This window comes from Hakea prostrata, chromosome 4 (assembly GCF_041222555.1).
Source record: "Hakea prostrata isolate BN-2017 chromosome 4, UWA_Hpros_2, whole genome shotgun sequence".
In the NCBI taxonomy this organism is placed as follows: Eukaryota; Viridiplantae; Streptophyta; class Magnoliopsida; order Proteales; family Proteaceae; genus Hakea; species Hakea prostrata.
In genome coordinates, this window is record NC_142603.1 from 47874394 (window position 1) to 47897473 (window position 23080).

The window sequence follows — 23080 nt, forward strand, 5'->3', positions numbered from 1 at the left end:
TTGTAAAATAAATAAATAAAAAAATGTCTATTTTGTTCCCCCCATAGACAAAATTGTCATTTTAATTTCAAAGTTAACAGACAAGTAATGGTGGATAACTTGTAACTTTTTAAAAAGAACAATATGAACAACATGTAATTTTTGCCACTTAAATGAACAGTCATGAGTTTTGTCCACTTAAGTTCCAGTCTCATTATAATGGTGCAATTAACTCATTATAATGATATGCAATTGCACAGCACTGAAACTCAATCCCAACTTAAATTGACAACATGAAAAGAACTCTTCATCTTCTCTCTATCCAATGAAACCTTAACCCCCTATCTATGACAAAAAGGTTCCTGCCCTTTACTTTCTCTATCTACAGTACGATTTCTACCTACAAAAACAAGTTTTTCCTAAACTTATAAAACAAAAACACTTATGGGTAATGAAACGGGTATTTAATTTTATTGGTTTTAACCATCCACCCAAAAAAAACAAGGGAGTTCCGCATGTTAACCATTAAGCAAGCCACACCGAAACCAATATACCAAAAAAGAACATCGCCAGGTGGCGAAATCATGAGAGAAAAAACTAATAAATAAACCAATCCGACCACGTAGTAATGAGAGAAATTCTGGTATGGTGAAAATTTTACTCTTTTTAACTACCAAATTAAGTCATTAACGGCAAGACCATTAAATTAGACAACAGTATCCACAAAGGAAGCAAACAGAGTTAAGATGTTGGTAAAGAAACAATTACATTCTCTGAACTACTCTGAAACTACAAATGCTATCAACCAATCCATGGCCCCAGGTGACCCCAACCTTCTTTCTAACAGGGACTTACAGGTTCATTCCTATGTTGCCGAAGCCATGACACAGGAACATGGCGTACACGATTGACCCAATCTGGACGGATTTTCCATCAAAGAGGATAGTAAGGAACATATCCATATGACGACTTCACACTGGACACTATTTCACTGCACCATTTCAGCAGATTTAGCATCTCATGGGAGATATCTATGCTGGTGGTGGTGGCGCTGGTAGTGGTGGCGCTGATGGCATAATTGGGGATGTTCCATGTCTCTACTTGGCTATGGTGCACCTTGTGATAATTGGGTAATTGGACTGTATGACTCTCATGCACATTACGATTACTTTGAGAGGGAAGAGGAAAAGGAGGAGGCAGAGGAAGGACCTTTTGAAAGTTCTTACTATTAAAATCCATTGCAACAGAAGATGCACCACCATCTGCATTACTACCATTGTTGTTGACGTTACTACTAACCATCAACTGCTCTCCCCTACTACTTTCTTCCCCACCCAACATGAATTTTACACGTTGGCTCTCCTTTGGGACACTAACAATTGGCCCTGACTCATCGCCGGTTGGCTTCTTCAAACATGACTTGAGCTGCACGGCAGGTTGAGGAGGCCGCGGCCCATGTGCAGCCGCTACTTGCCTAGGATCTCTGGCAGACATAGTTGTGGATTGGACCCTCAACTGTGTGGTCTCATCAGCACCATCAGCTCCCTGTTTGACTGAATCAGATGAAACCTGAGTTGGTGCTTCCAAATCCCGCAAGTAGTAAGAGACCTTACCACCAAACAGGGAGGAGCTATTTCGCACAGCATAGTTATGTGCTGCATGGGCATGAGATTTATGCTTGAAAACAACACGGCATGTCGAAGACTTCCAGAGCACACGGATGGCAGAAGGATCAAGTGGCCCAAAGCGAACAAAGCGTGCCTTCAACTGTGCAATAGATGGTAGTGTTGTTTTAGGGGGGAATTTCATAACCAGCATTGTAGGTTCTGGTCCCCTCAAAGACGGCTCTGACTTCTTTACAGAATCTGGCTTGATTGGCCTTGCTTGCACGGCTACATCAGTACCTTTTGCATCTTTCTCATCTTGCTGCATTTTACTAATCTTTGAATTGCCAACCTTCTTTTCCGTTGTCTTTGCCTTCAGTTCTTTCAATTTCTTCAGCCTCTTTGCAGAAATCTCTTCCTGGCGCTCAGAAGAAGTACGTTTACGACCAGCTTTAGTGGGGTCTTTCGGTCTAACCAGTTTCTTAGTTGGCCCTGAAACAGAGAGTGAGATTCCCTCATTGGTAGGAGGAATCTGCACAGCACTAGTAGTGGCGATTCCCTCATTGGTGGGAGGAACCCGCTCAGCACCAGTAACGGCAATTCCCTCATTGGTGGGAGGAACCTGCACAGCACCAGTAACAGCTGGAAATTTCTTCAGCTGATCAGAAGCTTCAGGTACAACTTCAGGTTCAGCTTCAGTCGAAGATGGTAGTACCAAACTTTTCTGGTAGACACTAGATCTGTACTGCAGGAGAAACTGTCTTACAGTAGCAGGGCTATTACGTTCTACAGCATGAAAAGGATCAAGTGCCAGAGAATACAGATCTTCCACCAACTCCGGAAGATCAACATCCACATTACCCATATCTACTGGTGGAGTCATTAATGAGGCAGAAGAGAAAATACTTTTAGACGCATCAACTTTTCCTTGTGGTTCCATATCAATGCCAATAGATATGCCAGCAGATTTTCTCATTAAAAATTCTCCATCTTTCACTGTTTCCAGATCTTTCTGTTGATGATTCGGATAAGCATCCAACACTACTTCCTTTTTCTTTTTCTTCCTCTTTCTCTCCCCCATGATATATTTGGCTGAGTCCTGCTCTTCTCCAGCCTCCGAGGACATTTCCTTTCTCTTTTTCTTCTTCTTTTTCTCCCCCATGATATATTCTTCGGAGTTCTGAACTTCTCCAGGGCGTTTAGGGACCTTTTTCACCTTAGTATCCTTGTCATTGCCCAATTTTCTGACCTTACCAGCGGGATGCTTCACATCACTGGGTAAACAAGATATGCCTGTACCACCTTCCTGGACTATACCTGTACCACCTTCCTGGACTATATCTAGTCTCTGGTGAGTTTCTAGGGGCATTGGGATTCTCATCCTCGGTTGTTCAAGACCAACTTTCACATGTTCATCATGTTTTCGATCAACCATGGACTCTTCTTCCTGCTGAAAAGCCTGGTGTACTGCACCAGGATATTCCGACACCCCCATTGCATCAGATCCATGCACACCACCACTTATTGGTCCGCCCACCACATCCGCATTCACTCTTTCTTTCACCTCCTGCAGGGGATATATCTCCTCATCCAGATGTGGCATTCCACATTCTAGGCCCCCCTGTGCAACTGGAGGGTCACCTATGGCTGCAGGCTGACTCAACAAATGACAACCAGCCAATTCACTACCCTGATTTGTGTTCACCTGTGAATCAACTGAGTTAAAATTAGTAATCACTAGTTTCTTATCCATTTCTGCTACCTCTTGCCCAGATCCTCCTTGACTTGGCTCTGAAACTGTTCCACTAAAAATTTCTGGTCCTCCTTTTCCCGGAACATGAGGCTTCATTGATACCCTTTTCTGCAACACATAGTCCCCATCTGCCAATGATGGTACTGCTTCCACTTCCTTGAAACTAGATGGCACAGAAATACTTGCACATCCTTCACCGAAGTGGAAGGCCTTGGCATCATTTGGTCCTTCTCTCCGTTTCAACAAGTATTTGTCTTTCTTTGATTGATCTTTGCCTTTCTTTGATTGATCCTTGCCTTTCTTTGACAGGTATTTGCCTTTCTTTGACAGGTCTTTGCCTTTCATAGGCTTTGTGGAGCCCTTCCTTTCACCAAGAGATTCAGCAAACACCAGAGGTCCACTCAAAGGAGCTGAAACAATTATGAGACCAGATGAGAAAGCAGGTAAAGCGCAAACATAAAAGGATGTTCTTCAATATAAAGGCAAGCCAGGTTTATTAATTGCTAAAGTCCCAGTCCTGAAACACTTGCAGCGCCTCATATGGACTTGACAGCTAGTTATGATGCTAGTTCTTCGAGGAAGAACAGAAGATCCACTCATACAAAAATATAATCCAATCAAAAGCCAAAAAGAATGCACAGCAGAGATTTTCTATTAGAACAAACTCTTGTCTGTCACACCAAACAGAAAAGATGCAGGGAAATAACTTAAAACCATTTCTAATTCCAAGCAGCCAGTGGCTGAGTTTCTAAATCAAATGAAAGCCAGCATACAAATCAGACCATCTTAAACCATTTTCTAAGATACAATGGGAACCAACAACCTAGTTACCTTGCTACAAGAATATCAAACTGCAGTCAACATCTGAAAGCCACTGACCAACCATGGCGCATTGACAGAGCTAAATAATTCCACCACTCAACCAATTAGCATCTTATATATCATTAAAATTATTCCACAACAAAATGAAAGAATAGTTACACATAAAAATAAAAACCAAATCTGTCTGCCTGGGATTAGCAAAATGCCAACATCATAGCTTGGACCCTTGCAATCAAATAAGGCATGTTTAATATAACTTTTTATCCAAAAAATTAGCTGACATACCAAACGGGGGCAGACACATTTGACTGCAAGCAATAGAGCTTTCTCTTGCTGGGGTTTACACAGATATTAATTAATGAGGGTACACCAAAATTATGTACTTGAATAGCACCAGATTATGTGATTTATTAACCGAATTCTTTAATACCAACAGCAACTACCAACTAAAGTTCCACATATTGGGTAAAAAGGTAAACTACATCATGGATTACCTTTGCAAATCTACAAAAATAAGTGAAACTAAAAAGTGATGGAGCAAAATTTGAACAGAGCATAAACTTGGATCAGCTACTTAAATTCTATTCTACAACTTTTAGAACATATGGATCTCACACACTTTTGGTCTTTCATCCGTTTTGACCATTACCAGGCTACAGCGTACAATTATTACATCACCAGATAGAAAAGTTCTTTGATATTCTATAAATATTCAGAACTGTTTAACCTGTAAATTAAATTTTACTTGGCTTTAATTGACTCCAACTCTTGTACAAGCTTATGTCCGGTCAACATCATCAACAACAAGCCTCATCCCAACTAATTAACTAAATATAGTTGGCTACATGGATTCTTGCCTTCCAATCAGAGCTTGTTTGTGGCATGCTAGATAAAAGATGTAAGCTATGCATATACTTGCTCACCACTTCTCTTAAGGTTAACGCTAGTTCTTCTAATTCTTAGATTAAATCGCTTCTCTGTATAGGGACACTTACAGGCGTCCATTGAACGTGGCCATGACATCTCAAACAATTTCCTCGTAGGCCAGCTCTGCTTATCACTTATAGGAACTACTTCCAGGCCAGCTCTATTATAACCATTCAGCAACTCCTTCCAATCAGCTCCATCTGAAGTCATGGAGGGAGCACGCTCAAAAATAAGCACGTCTTCCATCTCCACTTCTCCTATGGGAATCCTAGGTCTGCCTCTGGGTCTTTTGGTTCACTTAACCTGAATCAGGTTGCCTCTTTGAATAGGGCCATCCAAAAGCCTCCTTTGACCTTTGGCCGCATCACCTCAACCAACTATTTCTAAGGTTACCATGGATCGGAGCTAACTCCAACCCAGTTCTATTATAACCATTCCTCACTTTATCCTTCTTCCTTTTCCCACTTCCATCTCGAAAACCTCATCTCCACAACACCAAGTATATTTATGCCACACTTCCCCCAAAATTCCCAACATTTATCAGGATTGGTCAAATGGAGATCTATAGAAGCCTCCTTTTAAGCTTCAACGGATACACCAATAACATGCAACTTCTGATGCCCTTCTCCATTTCATCCACACTACTTTAATCCTTAAAATCTTATCTACAATTGATCCCACATATCCAGTAGTCACTTTGTGAAATATCCCCCCCCCCTCCAACCAATAAAAATTCTTTTTCTAATTATCCGTCTAAGGTTTGTTGAAGTTAACCATGATATATTCAGGCCTTAATCTTTGTTCTCCGTGGTACCTCTTTGGCCTTAATCTTTGCTTCTGCATCATCAACCTAAATAATATCATCTACAAAGATCATACACCAAAGGAACTCATCTTGCTTGGCTTTGGTTAAGTTGTCCATGATAAACGAAAACAATTTAAGAACTTGAGGCTGGCCCTTGGTGTAACCATTTGAAATTGAAAATTCACTGCTTTGTCCCATCTAACATTCTAAAGCAAGTCACTACATGACTTGTAAAGCAGAATTCAAGGCAATAAAGAATAATTTATACACTGAGCATAGCAGCGATGCAGACGTTGAGAAGGAATGTATGGCAAGACCATCAGAGATCGAGTGAGGAATGAATATTAGAACAGAATGAAGAGTTGCACAGATTCAAGACAAGAGAGTTGCTTTAGGTGATATGGTCTTGAGGCTGGCCCTTGGTGTAACCAATTGAATTGAGAATTCACTGTTTTGTCCCCCTACCATTCTAAAGCAAGTCACCACATGACTTATAAAGCAGAAGTCTAGGCAATAAATAACAATTTATACAATAAGCATAGCAGTGATGCAGCCGTTGAGGAGGATCTATGGAAAGACCATCAGAGATCAAGTAAGGAATGAATATCAGAACAGAATGAAGAGTTGCACCAATTCAAGACAAGCTTCATGAGAGCCGCTTGAGTTGGTATGGTCATGTCCAATGGAAACCTATGGATGCACCAGTTAGGAAGAAATACCAAATTCAATTTGAGGATACCAAAAAAGGTAGAGACAAACCTAAAATGACCATTGGAGAAGTCGTAAGAAAAGAAAGGCATGAGCTTGGACTTGATCCCAATTTGGTTATGAATAGAGCGGTCTTGTATAACGGGATGTTCCATGGATGCAAATTCAACTACTGCTTTGATTTCTCCCCATACTCGTTCTCATATTTTCTTTTCGAATTATCTTACTCTTCTTATACCTCTTGTTACTTCTTATATACACACACACACACAAAAACAAACACACGTGCATGTGCACATATACACTACTGCTCTCAGCCTCTTCCAGATCCATGTAGCCCATTTAGTTGGGATACGGTTATGGTGGTGGTGGTAGTGGTTGTTGTATGATGCAGTTCTGGCAGCAAAGAGGCCTTTTTCTGTAGAAAACAGTCTAGGTTTATTAAATGTATGGGGTGGGCATTCACTGGCAGAGGTATGCTGTATCCAGCCAACTAATGGCCTTAAAACATAGACAATTAAAAACTAAAACTATATAATTAGTGTGTATCTGTGAACATACATTTTTAAGTGTTTTAGTTGGACCAACTGAACCACTCGTTCAATTTAAGTTAGCACCTGGCTAATTAGTAGAATGTAATCTGGACTTATTTTAAATCTAGTTGGTTCAAGTTACAGAGTCAAGGATTGCACTAGGCCTTTCTTTTTAGTACATGAATCTATTTCTGAGCCTTTTATATAATAAGGTCATAATAGGGTACTTTATTGAACAAGAATTTGATTTACAGAATTACTGCTGCTGCTTCTTTTTTTTAAATAATAATGAGACTTGGTCCGGGGAAGTTACATCTAGATTGCTGAGTAACATCCTAGAGGCTCAGGAGAGTCATATCCAAGGGAGTTCCTAGGTGGGCAATATCCTCGTTGATATCTTGTTCTAGCGAGTGATATCCAAATCCTCAACCTTCCGTCCTCTTTCTTTCCCCTTTGAAGTTAAATTTTTCATTTTCAGAAACCCTCACTAATAGGGATCATCTAATGCAGACATCGGAATAGGTCTGTTATGGTGGGCTTAACAGTTTTGGTTTTCCTTTTTCTCTCTTTTTTTTTCCTTGTTCTTTTTCTTTTTCTTTTTTTTTTTTTTTGGTGTTGGGGGGGGGGGGGTTGAGGGGAATAAGGAAAGGGGGAAAAAGAAAGAGAGAAGAAATCGCAAAATCCAACTATTACAATAAACCATCAAATGTCTACTCTGACAATTACTAGTTTGCAAGAATACATGTAAGGTAACCAATAGGACTCCTACTATGACTACTGCACCTTGAAATAATGTAGCAACTTAACTCTGACTCCTAACTCCTTACATAGGAAACAAAAACAAATGAAAGACTAAAAATAAAATCCAAAAGTAATTTAATCAATTAAGTCCAACCCTTTTGGAACAAAACCCATTGGATAGGTTCTTTTTGGGGTCAGGCCTCCATAGACTCAGCATGCTGATCTAACCAGTCTAGTGATTCTGCATCACCATCAACAGCCCAAATCCAATCCACAGCACCCCCGGATCATAACCCACATTCATTCTACGTCATCGCCCCATCTTACCATCATAAAACCTAAGTTCCAAGTTCAAACAAGTTGCGGTTTCAAAAACGTGCAACTACCTAAGAGAAGAACATACACAAAGGTGTTTTTCGCAGAAAAACTGCCCAGCCCAATCCAACCATCCAATAGTCGCTCCCTTTGGAGTTTGGACCATACCATCCTGACAAAGTCATTCAAATTATGATTACAGTCTGTTGTAATGTGAGGAATTGCTCCTCTAAAAGTCTATTATTCACAAGACCCCAATATGGTATTTATAGTTACAACCTAGTTAAGTCCTATACTAAGTAGGAAAAGGAAATATAAAACAAATAGAAATAAAACTCTTAGACTTATTAGGAAACATAATCCTATCCTAATTAATAAACCTCAGTCCATGTTTTCAACACAGTCTCACCAAAAAATTGCTTAAAATTACCTGACTAGGAATTCTCCCTAATTCCCAAATTCAAGTTTGGTTCTGTTCTGATTTAGGTCTTAGAAGAGCCGGCACCTAGTTGATCCTATTAAATCTAGGGCTATATCAATGTATTTATATGATAACCTTCTCTTCTCAATAAGATCCCCAGTTAACTCTCTAAGGTCGCTGTCATTAACTACTTCTAGCTCTATGAAGACCACTGGAAGATCCTTCTTGTCCTTCAAACCTGTTTCAGTAAGTCTCCTAAGTAAGAAAATTGTCCCCATTAAGGATCTCTGAGGCATAACTCAAAATTGGTTTCTGAATAACAACCTCATTTCTTAGATGGATTAATTAAATTGCCCATAATTTATGACTCATAAACTTTAAGCTGATGTAGAACCAAGACACATACAAACCAGCCAAAAAATGAACCAGCTAGGAGCAGTCCAAACCAGCATTGAAGGCAAGTTCAACCAGCCTGCTGGTCAAAATAGAAGGTCCCCTTGCTCCACAATTTTGACCAGTCAACCTGGACAGCTACAATAAGACAACATGAAGGAGGGAGGCCAAAACACTGTTCACGTGAATAGCATCACAGCCCATTATTCTGGCATATTGGGAATATTCACAAAGCATTTTTTGGGGCCCAAGATCAGATTACATGAAGGTTTTGTTCATGGGAAATTTAGCTTTGATTTAGTTTCTATCTTAGTTATTCATGCATGTGGTTGAAATATAAAGCCTAATAGTTTCTAATTTTGATTAGTTTCTATTTCCATATAGTTTCTAATTTTGATTAGTTTCTATTTCCATAAGATTTCTATTATCACCAGTTACCAGGATATTAGTTTCTATTTTCAGTCTATTAAGTTTCTATTCATTAAAAAGCTTTAGTCAAGCCATAAACAGGCCCTTATTAGAAAGGGAGACTTTTGGAGAAATTGATTTGTGGCCTAGTAGCCTCAGTTATGGAGTAAAATCCATGTTCAACAGCTGAGATAGCTGTGGGTGAGAGACCCAGGGCTGAGATAGCCCCATCCAATACCCCCTTTCTTCTATCTATCCTCCTCCTATATCCCCTTCTTCTTATCCTTCCACATTCTTCTTTCATAGGTATAAAAGACCCCACCCCCCAAAAAAAATGAAAAAAAGGGTGCTCGTTTTTATATTTTATTGATCCTGGTTGCAACCGATCTCCTACCGGTTTCTGAAGTTGACTGTTGCATAGTTAAGGTTATTGCCAGCATGAACATCACCTTTGCCTTTATAAATTGGGAGTGGCAACAATACTTATAATCTCATCTAACATTTACCGAACAACCATAATCAAGTAAAATGGTTTGGTTAGCCAAGATCGACCAAAAATCCTAAGTTCCTCCAAAACCTCAACCTGAATCTTGTCAAGGTCTGGAGCTGTGCCTTTACAACAGGCATCCTACTTTTGTGCGTATATCCATGAGTGAGGTGAGCCAATAGATAACACCTTTTGCTGCGAAATCATTTGATGAGTCTTCATTAAAAAGACCAAAACTAGCACCATTAATTTTCCCATGAAGCAAAATTAAGTGGGCAAGTATAGCTCTCTGGCATATTTAACATTAGATTAATTACCTACTTATGAATTATTTGCAATAAAAGCTTCGGGGCTATAAATGATAATCATGCAAAAAACTACACGATGTTATAGATTATATCAGGAAAAATGGATTTGATATGCCTAAGTGAAAAACACATTATCTATTTGATGCAACCAGAAGGGCCAACCTCAGACAAGCCAAACCTGGGCAGAGTATTTTGGTCATTTTTGGCCCCCTAGTCAAACCCAATCTGACCCAGTTTGATTCAGAGTCCTGTCAGGAGTTTAGATCTACCTATACTTTTGAATTTGAGTCCTTGGTTGTTAAGTTATGAAAGAGTTATAGCCTACCTAGAGTCCTAATTAGAGAGGGATTCCTCTAATAGTAGCCCAAATTCTATTGGGAAACTAGTTCTACTTCTGTTTTGAAGTTTGGATTTGTTTTTGGTCAAGTTATTGAAGAGTCGCAGTCCCTCCCAATTAGAGAGGGATTCCTTTCGTTATATTCCAACTTCTACAAGGAGTCTAGTCCTACTCTTGTTTTGTAATTTGAATCATCCTACAATGAGATATGTAAGAGAGCTTAATATAGTGGGAGTCCCAAGTAGAGTCAAATCCTGTATGTTTGGGTCTCTAAATTGGAGTCCTATCTCAAAAGAAATTACTTCTTAAATTTAAAATCTTATGTTCTACCACTTCCATTTAGTGTTTGCTTTCCAATTTGAGCCCTAGTTTGATTTACTTTCTGAAATTGAGTCTTGTATGGATTGTTCATGTAATGCCATAAATAAAGTGCATTGCTTGTAGAGAAATCAGATTTGATGATTAATAAAATTTAAGAATTGGAAGCTGCCAACAGAGAAGTAGTGGGTTTCCCCAGGAGGGGAGACTTGCGGCTGTGTTGTTTATAATTTCCTGCAATTTGAAGTTCAACCCCAGCCCTATCACCTCTTCTTCTTCCCTCACCGTTGCAGCCCCTTTTCTGCTTTCCCCTAGCTTGTGGTAACACCCCCCCCCCCCCACACACACACAAAATAAAAAATAATAATAATAATAATAATAATAATAATAATAATAATAATAATAATAATAATAATAATAATAATAATAATAATAATAAAAAGATTTGCTTCTTTATTTTCTCGAACTTTTGGACATTCTCTAAGACCTAAAATTCAGGGTTATATCTAAGGGCATCTAACTGTTAGATCTGTCCCACACTTTAGGAACCTCATCCCACCAAACCTAGTGACCTTCCTTCTAGTTTCAGCCCAATTGGACCAACCAAACCTAATTCCTTTGCTGCCCTAAATTCGCAAAACCATAGAAACCCTAGCCTTCTTTTACTTAGATCTTTCAACCCCCTCCTCAGCGATTGGGGGGGGGGGGGGGGGGGGGGGGGGGCGGGGGCGGGGGGGCGGGGGGGGGGGGCCCCCCCGGCCCGCGCCCTCCGGGCTTTTTTTTACCACATGAAGTCCAAACCTAATTCCTTTGCTGCTTGCCTATATGCATATTTATAATGTGTACATGTGATCAAAATAAAACCAAACAAATCGAAGAGAAAGTTCTGACTAGCCTCCACTCTCACTCTACCACTCTTGATCTTTCAAACCCTTCACCCAAAGATATTTCCTTTTAGAATCATCTTGATTGGGTGCTAATATTAGTTTTCTATTATATAAGCCAGCTAGATTATAAGGATGGTGCATGGTGTACACTAAATGTTCCACGCTAGCGCCTTGGATGGGCGCCACGTAGGACAAGTTAAATCCTAACCACACAATATAACCATGTGCTAAATAAAGTCACTTAAATGAGTTTAGGCCGGTTTGGCCAAGCAAACCCAAACGAACCTATTAAATGAACCCTAATAGACCACGAACCAACTCATTCATTTGGGTTGGATTTCAAAATCCAAATTCCCTTTTATGCTTCGACTTAGGTGGGAGGGAGAAATATGCACTCTGCATAGACAATGAGTAACAATGAGCTCCTCCTCACATCTTCAACCAATGACGGACGCCATTATCTTCAGTCTTTCTAGCAATGAGCCAATGACACATGGAACTCTCCTCTTCAACCTATTAAATCCTCCTATATATGTAAACTCACATCGGAAACCTATAGAGAAGGTTGAACTGATCTGCCGATCACGAAAGATAATACCCAATTCCCCTTTCTAAAACATTTACTCCAAACTGCATCACTGTTCAATTTAGTAACATCTGTGGGTAGAGGGGTACAACTCCGCCAGTGTTTTGTTGCCAGTCCCAAGTCCGGGTAAAGGAGGAGCGGTTGGTGCGTTAGGTCGGCAGCCGGCACCGGAAAATATCTAGCCAAACCTTTTTTTTCATGGATTCAACCTTATATGATAAAAGCCATGCTAGAGCATTCCCCAACAAAAGAAGCGACGCACTACACTATGGCCCGGTGTAGTGATAAGTGGGCAAGGGTTAGCTAGGGCGTCCCCCGTAAGCGACGCGTCGCATCGGCGCCCGGATGCGGTGATAAGTAGGCAAGGGTCCTAGCGCCATGGACGAGTGAGGGTAAAGAAGCTAGTCCATAAACGTAGGATTAGATTGGCATCTTGGAACATAGGATCTTTAACTGGTAAGACTTAGAATTGATAGATGTTATGAGGAGAAGAAGGATTAATGTAGCTTGCATTCAAGAGACTAGATGGAGGGGTAAAAAAGCCAAAGAGTTGGATGACTTTAAACTTTAGTATACTGGGGATAAAACAAATAAAAATGGAGTGGGTATAATAGTGGATAAAGTTTTAAAACAATGATGTGGTGGATATTAAAAGAGTGGGTGAAAGGATTATTGCTATCAAGCTTGTAATCAAGAAAGAGTTCATAAATATAATTTATGCATATGCACCTCAAGTAGGATTATATTGAAAGTCTAAAGCTAGAATTTTGGGAAAATATGGATGGATTAATGCAAGGAATTCGTCAAGGAGAAAAGATTATCATAGGAGGTGATTTAAATGGACATATTGGAAAAGATCAAAGAGGATATGAGAGTGTACATGGAGGATATAGTTTTGGACAAAGGAATGAGAAGGGGATTTCAATTTTGGATTTTGCTACTGCTTTTGATCTATCTATTATAAATTTTTACTTCAAAAAGAGAGATGAACATTTAATTACCTACAAAAGTGGACAGCATAGAAGCCAAATAGATTTCTTCCTAACTAGAAGGACTGATAGATTGTTGTGCAAGGATTGCAAGGTGATACCGGGGGAAAGCTTAACTGCACAACATAGACTTGTGGTCTTGGATATGTGCTTAGTCCCAAGAACACATAAAATGTCCAAGGTAAACTATCCCAGAATAAGATGGTGGAATTTGAAAGGAGAGTGCTCTAAATCCTTCGTTAATGAAGTAGTCAAACAAGGAAAATGGGATTTTAAAGGGGATACCAATGCAATGTGGAATGAGATGGCTATGTGTATTAAGAAGGTGGCTAAAGATGTCCTAGGTGAATCAAAAGGAAAGCTCCATTCTTATAGAGAGACGTGGTGGTGGGATAATGAGGTTCAAGCTGCCATTAGGAATAAAAAAAGCTAGTTTTAAGACAGGGTAAAGAACTAAGGATGTTAAGGATCTTTAAAGGTATAGGTTGGATAGAAATGAAGCTAAGAAAATTGTGGGAAAAGCAAGGGAAAAGAAATATGAAGAGTTATACAATAAGTTGGGCACGAAGGAAGGGGGAAAATCTATTTATAAGATAGCTAAGATGAGGGATAGGAAGAGTAGAGATCTTGACCATGTTAGATGTATTAAAAATGGAGATGGTAAAGTATTAGTTTGTGAGGAGGACATTAAGAAAATATGGAAAACCTATTTCTCTAGTTTACTAATTGAGAATTCTTCAAGCACTTATGATTCGGACGATTACACCTTTCACCAAGGCACCAATGTCCGAACTTATATACGTAGATTTTCGATGTCCGACGTAAAAGAAGCTTTAAGGAGGATGAAACTCGGCAAGACACAAGGTCCTGATGAAATTCCAATTGAAGTATGGAAGAGCTTAGAAACTCATGGACTAGTTTGGTTGACTAAGTTGTTTAATAAGATTATGAGCACAGGGAAAATGCCAGATGAATGGAGAAGTCTTGTGGTTCCAATTTACAAAAATAAATGAGATATTCAAAGTTGTAATAACTATAGGGGCATTAAATTGATGAGCCATACGATGAAGTTATGGGAGAGAATAATTGAAACCCATTTGAGACACTTAACTACAGTTACGGAGAACCAATTTGGGTTTATGCCAAGAAGATCTACAACGGAGGCTATTTACCTAATTAGGAGACTTATGGAAAGGTATAGAGAATGTAGGAAAGACCTTCATATGGTATTTATTGACCTAGAAAAAGCTTATGATAGAGTCCCTAGAGCGTTAATTTGGCAAGTACCAGAGAAAAGAAGTGTTGCAAGTAAATATATAGATATAGTTAAGGATATGTATGATGGTTCGGTGACTAGTGTTAGAACAGCCGGGGGACAAACTAATGAATTCCCGATAACAATTGGGCTACATCAAGGGTCAACTTTAAGCCTATATCTATTTGCACTGGTAATGGATGAATTAACCAAAGACATTCAAGATGAGATCCCCTGGTCTATGCTTTTTGCGGATGATATTGGGTTGATTGATGAGACCAAAGTGGGGATTAATACCAAATTAGAATCATGGAGAGTAGCTTTGGAATCAAAAGGCTTTAAACTTAGTAGATCGAAGACAGAATATCTAGTTTGTAACTTTAGTCATGATTGGGCAGATGATGAGGTGGTGATACTTGACGATAAAGAGATTCCTCAGAGTGATTGTTTTAGGTACCTAGGTTCAATCATAAGTAAAAGAGGTGATTTAGAGGATGAGGTTTCCCAAAGAATTAAAATAGGGTGGATGAAGTGGAGAGGTGCGTCCGGGTCTTATGTGACCGGCGTATTCCATTAAAGCTTAAAGGAAAATTTTATACGACCGTTGTTCGACCAGCTATGATGTACGGTGCAGAGTGTTAGGCTATTAAAAAGCATCATATAAATAAACTCAGTGTAGCTTAAATGAGGATGCTAAGATGGATGAGTTGCAAAACTAGGATGGATAAGATAAGAAATGATCATATTAGAGTTAGTCTGGGAGTTGCTCCCATAAATGATAAGCTTCGAGAAAGTCGTTTGAGGTGGCACGGCCACGTTCAACGGAGACCTATAAATGCCCCTGTACGAAGAAGTGATATAATCCATATTGAAGGAACTAGAAGAGGTAGGGGTAGACCTAAGATAACCTTAGGAGAAGTGGTGAGAAAGGATATGTATAACTTAGGCCTTGTATCTAGCATGGCCTCGAACAGAACTGATAGGAGGGCAAGAATCCATGTAGCCGACCCCATTTAGTTGGGACAAGGCTTGTTGTTGTTGTTGTTGTTGTTGTTGTGGGTAGAGGGGTACCAACTAGCAGCACACAACCCCACTTGATAATCTGAATTTGGTTCAATAGCAGTGGTTGGAACTTGGAAGGCTGAATTGATACAAATTGAGTGATTTCCATGTGGTGGGGAAAGAGGGAAGAAGACTAATCTTACCTAATATAATACAGACAAAGGTTATCATCTAAAATAGTGTAACAATCACTGGATTGGAATCTCTTACCCAAAAGATTCCAACCTAATAAGATATCTAACACTCATATGGGACCCATGACAGAGATGTCGTAGGTCATAAGTCTGCCATGGGTCATAAGTAACCACCCAAATCTCATCAAAACCCAGATGAGTAAGCTTACGGAGCTTTTGAAGAGGAGAGTTCCATGCGTCATTGCTGGAAAGAATGAAGAAACTAGCATCCATCGTCAGTTAAAGATGTGAGCAGGAGCTTGTCGTCCCTACAGAATGCAAATTTCTCCCACCCACGCAAGTCAAAGCAGAAAAGGGAATCTGGATTTTGAAATTCAACCCAAATGAATGAGTTGGATCGTCGTCCATTAGGGTTCATTTAATCAGTTAATTCGGGTTTGCTTGGCCAAACCGACCTAAAGTCACTGAAGTGACTTTATTTAGCACATGCATATAATGTGCTGTCAGGATTTAACTTGTCCTACACGGCACCCATCCAACAGCGCATAGCACAGGCTGCACAACATCAGCAACAGCACCAAAGCAAGATGATCCTCCCAAACCACTCCTCTAACCTCGACCTTAACCCTAACCCTAGCCACCCACCAGAAACCCTAATTCTTAAGAAACCCTAACTTTCCTAAACCATAAACCTAAGATTCAATACTGAATTTTAATTCACAGCAAGGCTCAGATCTGGAAATCGATATACCCCAGACCCTAAGCTTTCCCAAACCCTATAGGCCCTATTCTTAACCCTAAAAACCCTCAAGGCAGCATTATACTCAAACCACAATGTTATAAAACCCTAATTTTACTACTGGTTTACTCGGATGGAACCTGAAGACTGGCCCTCAATTTGGGGGTTACATCACTATTATTTCATTCATGGTATATATTAACACCCGGGGGGATGGCAGAAGTTCTTCTAATTTCTGTTATTTATACCATATTAACCCAATTCAAACATTTCTTTATTGGTACACGCATAAGCAAACACTAAAAACTTATCATGGTAAGTCACAAATAGCTCTACTTGCATTTTATGCTTAGATTGATTTTTCCCAATGAACAGTAGGCTCATAAATCATAACAAACATATCTATTGATGTTTATTTATCAGGTAACAATACTATCTAAACTATACCACAGAGACTATAATAAGATTATATACGCTAGACCGCATAATGGAGACCTGGGCATGGTCTACTGTGGAAGGCTCTTACAGAAGGAAATTTGAAGAATAGGCAGAAGAGGAAGAGGAAAATTGCAAAAGAAAAAGAAGGGAGGAGAAGGTGCAACCACACCCACCAGCCACCCATGCTCTCATGAATATAAACTCAAATCATATTTCCAATTCTGTCTAACAACGGGGGATAACAACATACATATGGAAATCAAAGCACTCCTAATTAAGACAAGCTCTTTGACTAGGACAATAACTCAGACAAGGAAACTAAAGAACAACACAAACCAAATACCCTACTAATTAATTTCTAAATAAGTAGAATAATATAAACCAAAATATTATTTCCCTGAATAAAATAGGTTCCTAACTTGTGCTAGACCCATGACTCAAACAGGAGCCGGTTCATCCGGTCTGGAAACCCATCTTGGTTTGGTAGGCCCAAGGCTGTGTTTCTACATCACCATGAATAGTTTTCCCATAATAACAATAACTGATTTCTTTAAAGCAATCAATTTGTCCCAATCCCCACTTTAACTGGTATCCAACTGTTCATATGTTCCTCGTAAGATTGCCTTGTTCCAAATTCCAATCCATTTATTTGTGTTCCCCTTTCATCACTATATTTCATCCAAGTCCTCCTTCATTTTCTTGTTTCCTTTCTAATCTATATTTTGCTTTTAATTACTTGATGTTGCTATTTCCGACCTACAAACAAAAACATTGGGACACCAAGTCTACATCACATGCCAAATATGTACATTGATCATCAAAAGTAGAATAGAGAAAGTTCCTGATGTGACCTAGATTCAGGGCCAAAATAGGACCTAGCCACCTAGCGTTATTTCCCCAAACCCTACCAGCAGGGATATTTTGGTAATTTTGCATTTTTTTATGGGTCCAAATTAGGGTTTAATTGGGGTCCACTATATTCATGGGATCCTAGATCTATTTCTGGTTTTGAGATTGAGTTCCTATTTGTCAAGATATTAAAGTCCTAATCAGGGTAGGATTCCTAAGTTGTGATGGAGTCCCCCATAGTTGTCCTACTTCTAGCAAGGATTTCATATCTAGTCTTAGAATTCAAATTGGATTCCTCTAGAGTGAGATATGAAGGTTCCTTGTGTGAGTGAAAGTCTTAGTGTTTTTGTTGATTTGTCCTACAAGTTAAGAGTCCAAGTTTAATTTCCTTTGATGGGCTATAAATAAGCCTACTAGCATCAATAAACAAAATTGCACTAAGAGTTGAAGGCATCCCGACAAGTCGTGGATTCCCTAGAGGGGGACTGCAGCAGCTTCTAGTGAGTAAATTCAGCAGAAATTCTTTAAGTTCAGCTCCCTATTTCATTCTCCAAGTAAGCACCAGCCCCCTCCCCTTCCCAGCCCCATTCCCCCCTTCTACTCTTTCACCCACAGCCTTCCCCATCCCCTTCCCATATCTGCAACCCCAGCCCCTCCCCCTCCATCGTAAGTCACCTCCCCAACCAGTGTGGCAGAGTTCCTCCCCCTTCTCTAAAACCTAAATCCCCTGACCTCCCCTAGCCCTAGACTACTAATACCAGCCCTATCCCCTCTCTTTCACTTTTTGTTTCTCCTTCATAAGCTTGCAGCACTTCTGGAATACCAGAAAACTAAAAACCAGAACTGCAGCAAGTGTTCTAGAACCAATAGAACCCCATTCACTTGACCCAAATTCTTCCCCTTTTGGTTTAGAACCTAACCACAGTCCCCACCTTCGAACCTAAATTCCAACCCCTCTCAACATCAAAATCCCTAGAATTTTGCAACTTGGTTGGAAACCCTACCCTAGAAGTTTCAAAACCCTAATTATCTTAAAATCCTAGAACCCCATCCCTAACCTGAAATTTCAGGCCCATAATCAGTAACACAGCAAGGTTTCAAGCTTTGAAAATACAAAAGCCTAGACTCTAAGCCTGGCCGAATCTAACCCCAACCTTATCCAGCCCTAGTACCCATGAAACAGTCAAATACTCCCAACCGTTGGGCATCACAGCCCCTAGAAACTACTAATTCTCAGGAAGAGGATACTGGAGGAATTAGATCCAGGGCATTACTACAATCAAACAAACCCTAGACACTGGTTCACATCAGTTGTTGTGTTACATAAATTCTATATAATCTTCATGGATATAAATTATGTAAAGAGTTTGATAGAAGTCATAATATGCTTAACATATAATTTGATATGACAAGTTAACAATTTATTTCCAAGCATTAACAGCTGTATGGAATATGGATAACCCTTGAAGTAATGCTACACCATATCCAGAGATAACTAAGCATGAGAACAGGCCCTCTAGGCTCATGCATGGTAACTAGAGTAAAACAAAATCGGCATCCATGTAGGACTATGCAATACATTATAAATCAAAAGTTTGCAGTAAAGAAGTTTAATTAAAACAATTAGTTCAGAGTAACTTAGCTCGAGTAAAACCATGTTGATAGAATGGGAAGTAAAGAAATGTAGAAGATGATACAGACATTTCAGGTTAGGGTTTCAACTCAAGGCCATAATAAGTCTACTATGTTTTATTCACATGGCAAATTGGAGTATATGCAACCACGAAGAAAATTAGAACAATATGACTCTTGAAAGAGAACATCAAAGTCAGAAATTGACTTCACAAGTAAATAACGACAGTTGGTCATCTTAGCTAGCGAAAATGGTACTAATTTAGTGATTTTGGCCAATTTAATACACAGTACCAAGTACACATCTCAGGAAATTTTACTTTATGTTAACTTCATGGATTACCAATTTAAACAGTTGCAGAGCACCTAAAATTACCAAACTATAAGTGTCATTTGTTACTAATGGCAATAGCATCTAAAACTACCAAAACTATAAGTGTCATTGTACTAATGGCAAGTTCATTAAACAACACTCATATAAAGTATAAGTGAAGTCGTTTGGTCCAGCACTTTATTTAATGCAGCTCAGTCTTATCTAACATAGTAAGCAAGGTTGAACAACTAAATCTTTAGCACATTCAGAAACATTAGGCATTAATGCAAGTGAAATGAAACATCACATGATGCCCCTCCAACCCTCCAAAAAATAGAACATATCAATGTCAAAGCAATGAAAGATCACCATATCATTCGAAAACAGACGGCAGACTAAGAACATATCTTAACATGAAGTGCCAGATGAGGAATACAGCTAATACCCAAGAATGTTGAACCACAAAAAGAAAATTACCTCTAGATGGGAACTTCTCAGGTTGCACTATCATCCCCATCGAATCACGAGCAGGCCGTATTGGTTGTACGCCAAATGCCTCAGCATATGTGTCATCATACTCTTCATACACTGCCTTCCGGTAAGCTAGAATTGTAGCCTTGCCCTTAATCCAGTCAATCCCCCTCTGTTCACCACTTCGAGGTGACAATGCTATTTGCCGAATAGATGAAAGCATTGCAGCTGGCTGGAAGTTATCTCTTGCCATTTTAATTTGCTTCACTGAATAAAGTCCACCAGGCTCATAGTTATTTACGTCAACGGAAAAGTATCCCTGAACACTCGTCGGCCGAAAATTGAACGAATTCCGACAATAGCAAGCCAATCCAAGAGCATTTCTCCTGCTGGCCTCATCAACAGCCTCTTCAACAGCCTTCAAGAAATTCCGGGAGTTAGACTGATGCGATTTCTCAGCAAAATGAGGCTCAAAAGGGACAAGATCCTCTGGGTCAAACCAACCATAACTGCTGTCACCAAAGAAAGCAACCAAAACATGACCCTCCCTCTTCGTCCGACGCACAGAGGGAGATGCAAATGCTTCATTGAAGATTTGTCCAGGCCACATTGGATGAGATTTGACCTTCCCCCAAACCATGTCCCCTATTCTGAATCCATACTTTAATACCCTAGCTGTTTCATAATTTACATCAACCTCAGAAAATAAAGATTCAAAATCTGAGCCAAAGCCCTTAACAGCAGCTTCCGAATCTCTACTTGTCTCTCCAAAAGAAACCTCGGGTATCACTCCCCCGCTAGTGGTCGCAGGTTCCATAATTGCGTCTTGAACAGAAACCCTAGAATCCATTCTTTCAGGCTCTCTGGAATTTATCTCCGCCGGAACACTAGCTTCCACAAGTCCCACTTTCTCCGGCTCCACATGTTCCGCTACCGAACTAACAGTCCGACCATCTGAATTTTTGGTTTCAACTTTGTCCTCCATTTGTCCACCAACGTCAGGGATAACCCTGGAATCCTTGAATCCAGCAGCAGCCGTCGTCATCAAACACTTAGTTCCATCAATCCGAGCAACGGAGCGATGCTCAGCATCAGTAGCTTCCGAATCCCTGATTACATCGGGATGTTCAACCCCATATAAAGTAAGATCAACGGCAACATCAGACTTTCTATTTAATTCGCATTCGTTGTTCATCACAGATAACATGGCGAGGTAGCGAAGTGAAACGGAAAACAAAAAACCCGTATATTTGATTACCAATTTCAAAAAATTGCAGATCAAAGAAATACCTCTTTAGCTGGTTCATTGATGAAATCCAGCCGATAAAAGCAACTTATTTCCACGATTCTCAGGCAGAAAACAGATTTCCTGTGAATATGACAAACAATAAACCATCGAATTCCGGTGATTCAAATTCAAAACCCTAGACTCTAGACGGTGCTACAGATAAGTGTGAGCGATGGAAGAGAGAACTGCGATTGGGTATTCTCTTCCACCTTCCTGCTTTTCGCCTGTTGTTTTGCCACTAGTTTGGCTTCGCTTGTTTGGGTTGCAACAGAACGTGGAAAATACACCGCCACAAGGTTTAATGAATGATGACTCGGGAATCGGGAATCGGGAATCGGAGTTGTTGTGGCTAATCTAAATTCCTAATCAATGTCCGTACATAGTGACCGATCCATCACACCGAAAGCCTAAATTTCTTTTCTTTTCTTTTTTTTAACGTGCGATTTTAAGTATTGAGACCTTTAACACCCTTATATTCAATATAAGTCTCCCTCTTCTCAAAAAAAAAAAAGCAGGGCTACGCGGCGTTGTTCAAGGGAATTCAAACTCTGATGTCCTACTTGGTGCTATTGGTTTTCTACCAACTGAGCCTCCCCCTCAGGGTTCTAAATTTCCTTTAGTTCTCGATTTGATATCCAAATTAATCGACTTAAATCTAGATTCAGAGTCCATGTTTCGAAACCATAATTTTAATTAAAATAATCAATGAGACACCTTTTTGTTCTTGTTTTCTATTAAATGAAAGGGTTTTCTTAACTTTGAGGGGTGGCTCAAATGACAAAATACCAACACTTCCATGTAGAAGGTTAGAGTTTGAATCCCTTTGAGGCCATCGAGGCCAAGGGCGTAGTCATGCCTATGTTAATATTAATATTAATTATCCCCTGAGGATGTAGTCGAGGTACGCATAAACTGGCTCAAACAAACCTCAAATCCTCAAAAAAAATAAGTGTTTTATGCAGATGATCACAGTTTGGGCCAAACCTCAAACAACAAGTAGCACTTCTACAAGATCAACCAATGATGATAGGTGAATCAGATTCGAATCCACAACCTGCCAATTCAAACAACGGTAAGACGAAGGACGAAGGCTTCCTTTCGATGGAATTCCAATCCCTCAAGCCCCACATAATTGATTATTCTTATAGAAACTATACAACTTTTTGGAAGAGGAATAAGCACATCAACAATATACCCAAAAATTAGACATGCAACCAGTAACTCAATCTAATTAAAATTCTTATAAGCTGATTCACAGTTAACATCCATTTCCAAATGATATACCCAATAATTAGGTATGTTCGTGAGATCTCAAATTAATTGAAATCCTAATCAACATGTTCACATTAACATCCACTTCCCAATGATACATTTCATATCATCAGATATTCCACTCCATTATGTTTTTATATCTGCATGCTTAGAGCTTTTCTGCCTTGGACAAAGCCATAGATACAATATTGTTTCAGACTCAATTTTTTATCGAGATTGTAAGGTTTCTGATATCTAAGATTGTAAACTTTCATTACAACTTTCAAACTTCTAAAACTACTAACTCATGCAAAACTACAGCAAAAT

At 39.5% G+C, this 23080-nt stretch overlaps 1 protein-coding gene across 2 annotated transcripts; it reads right to left on the reverse strand.

Annotated features, from left to right (window-relative positions):
- Positions 1 to 625: 625 nt before the first annotated feature.
- LOC149019230 (PWWP domain-containing protein 1-like) lies at positions 626 to 21758 on the reverse strand. 2 transcript variants are annotated; one of them, XM_089153267.1, is made up of 3 exons: positions 21505 to 21758; positions 20221 to 21323; positions 626 to 3746 (listed from the first exon to the last, which is right to left on the reverse strand). In XM_089153267.1, the coding sequence occupies exons 1-3, from the start codon at positions 21519 to 21521 to the stop codon at positions 913 to 915; spliced, it is 3954 nt and encodes a 1317-aa protein (XP_089009393.1). In that variant the 5' UTR covers positions 21522 to 21758; the 3' UTR covers positions 626 to 912. The 2 variants fall into 2 exon arrangements, with proteins under 2 accessions (XP_089009393.1, XP_089009392.1); XM_089153266.1 differs by having other exon boundaries at positions 20221 to 21758.
- Positions 21759 to 23080: the final 1322 nt, after the last annotated feature.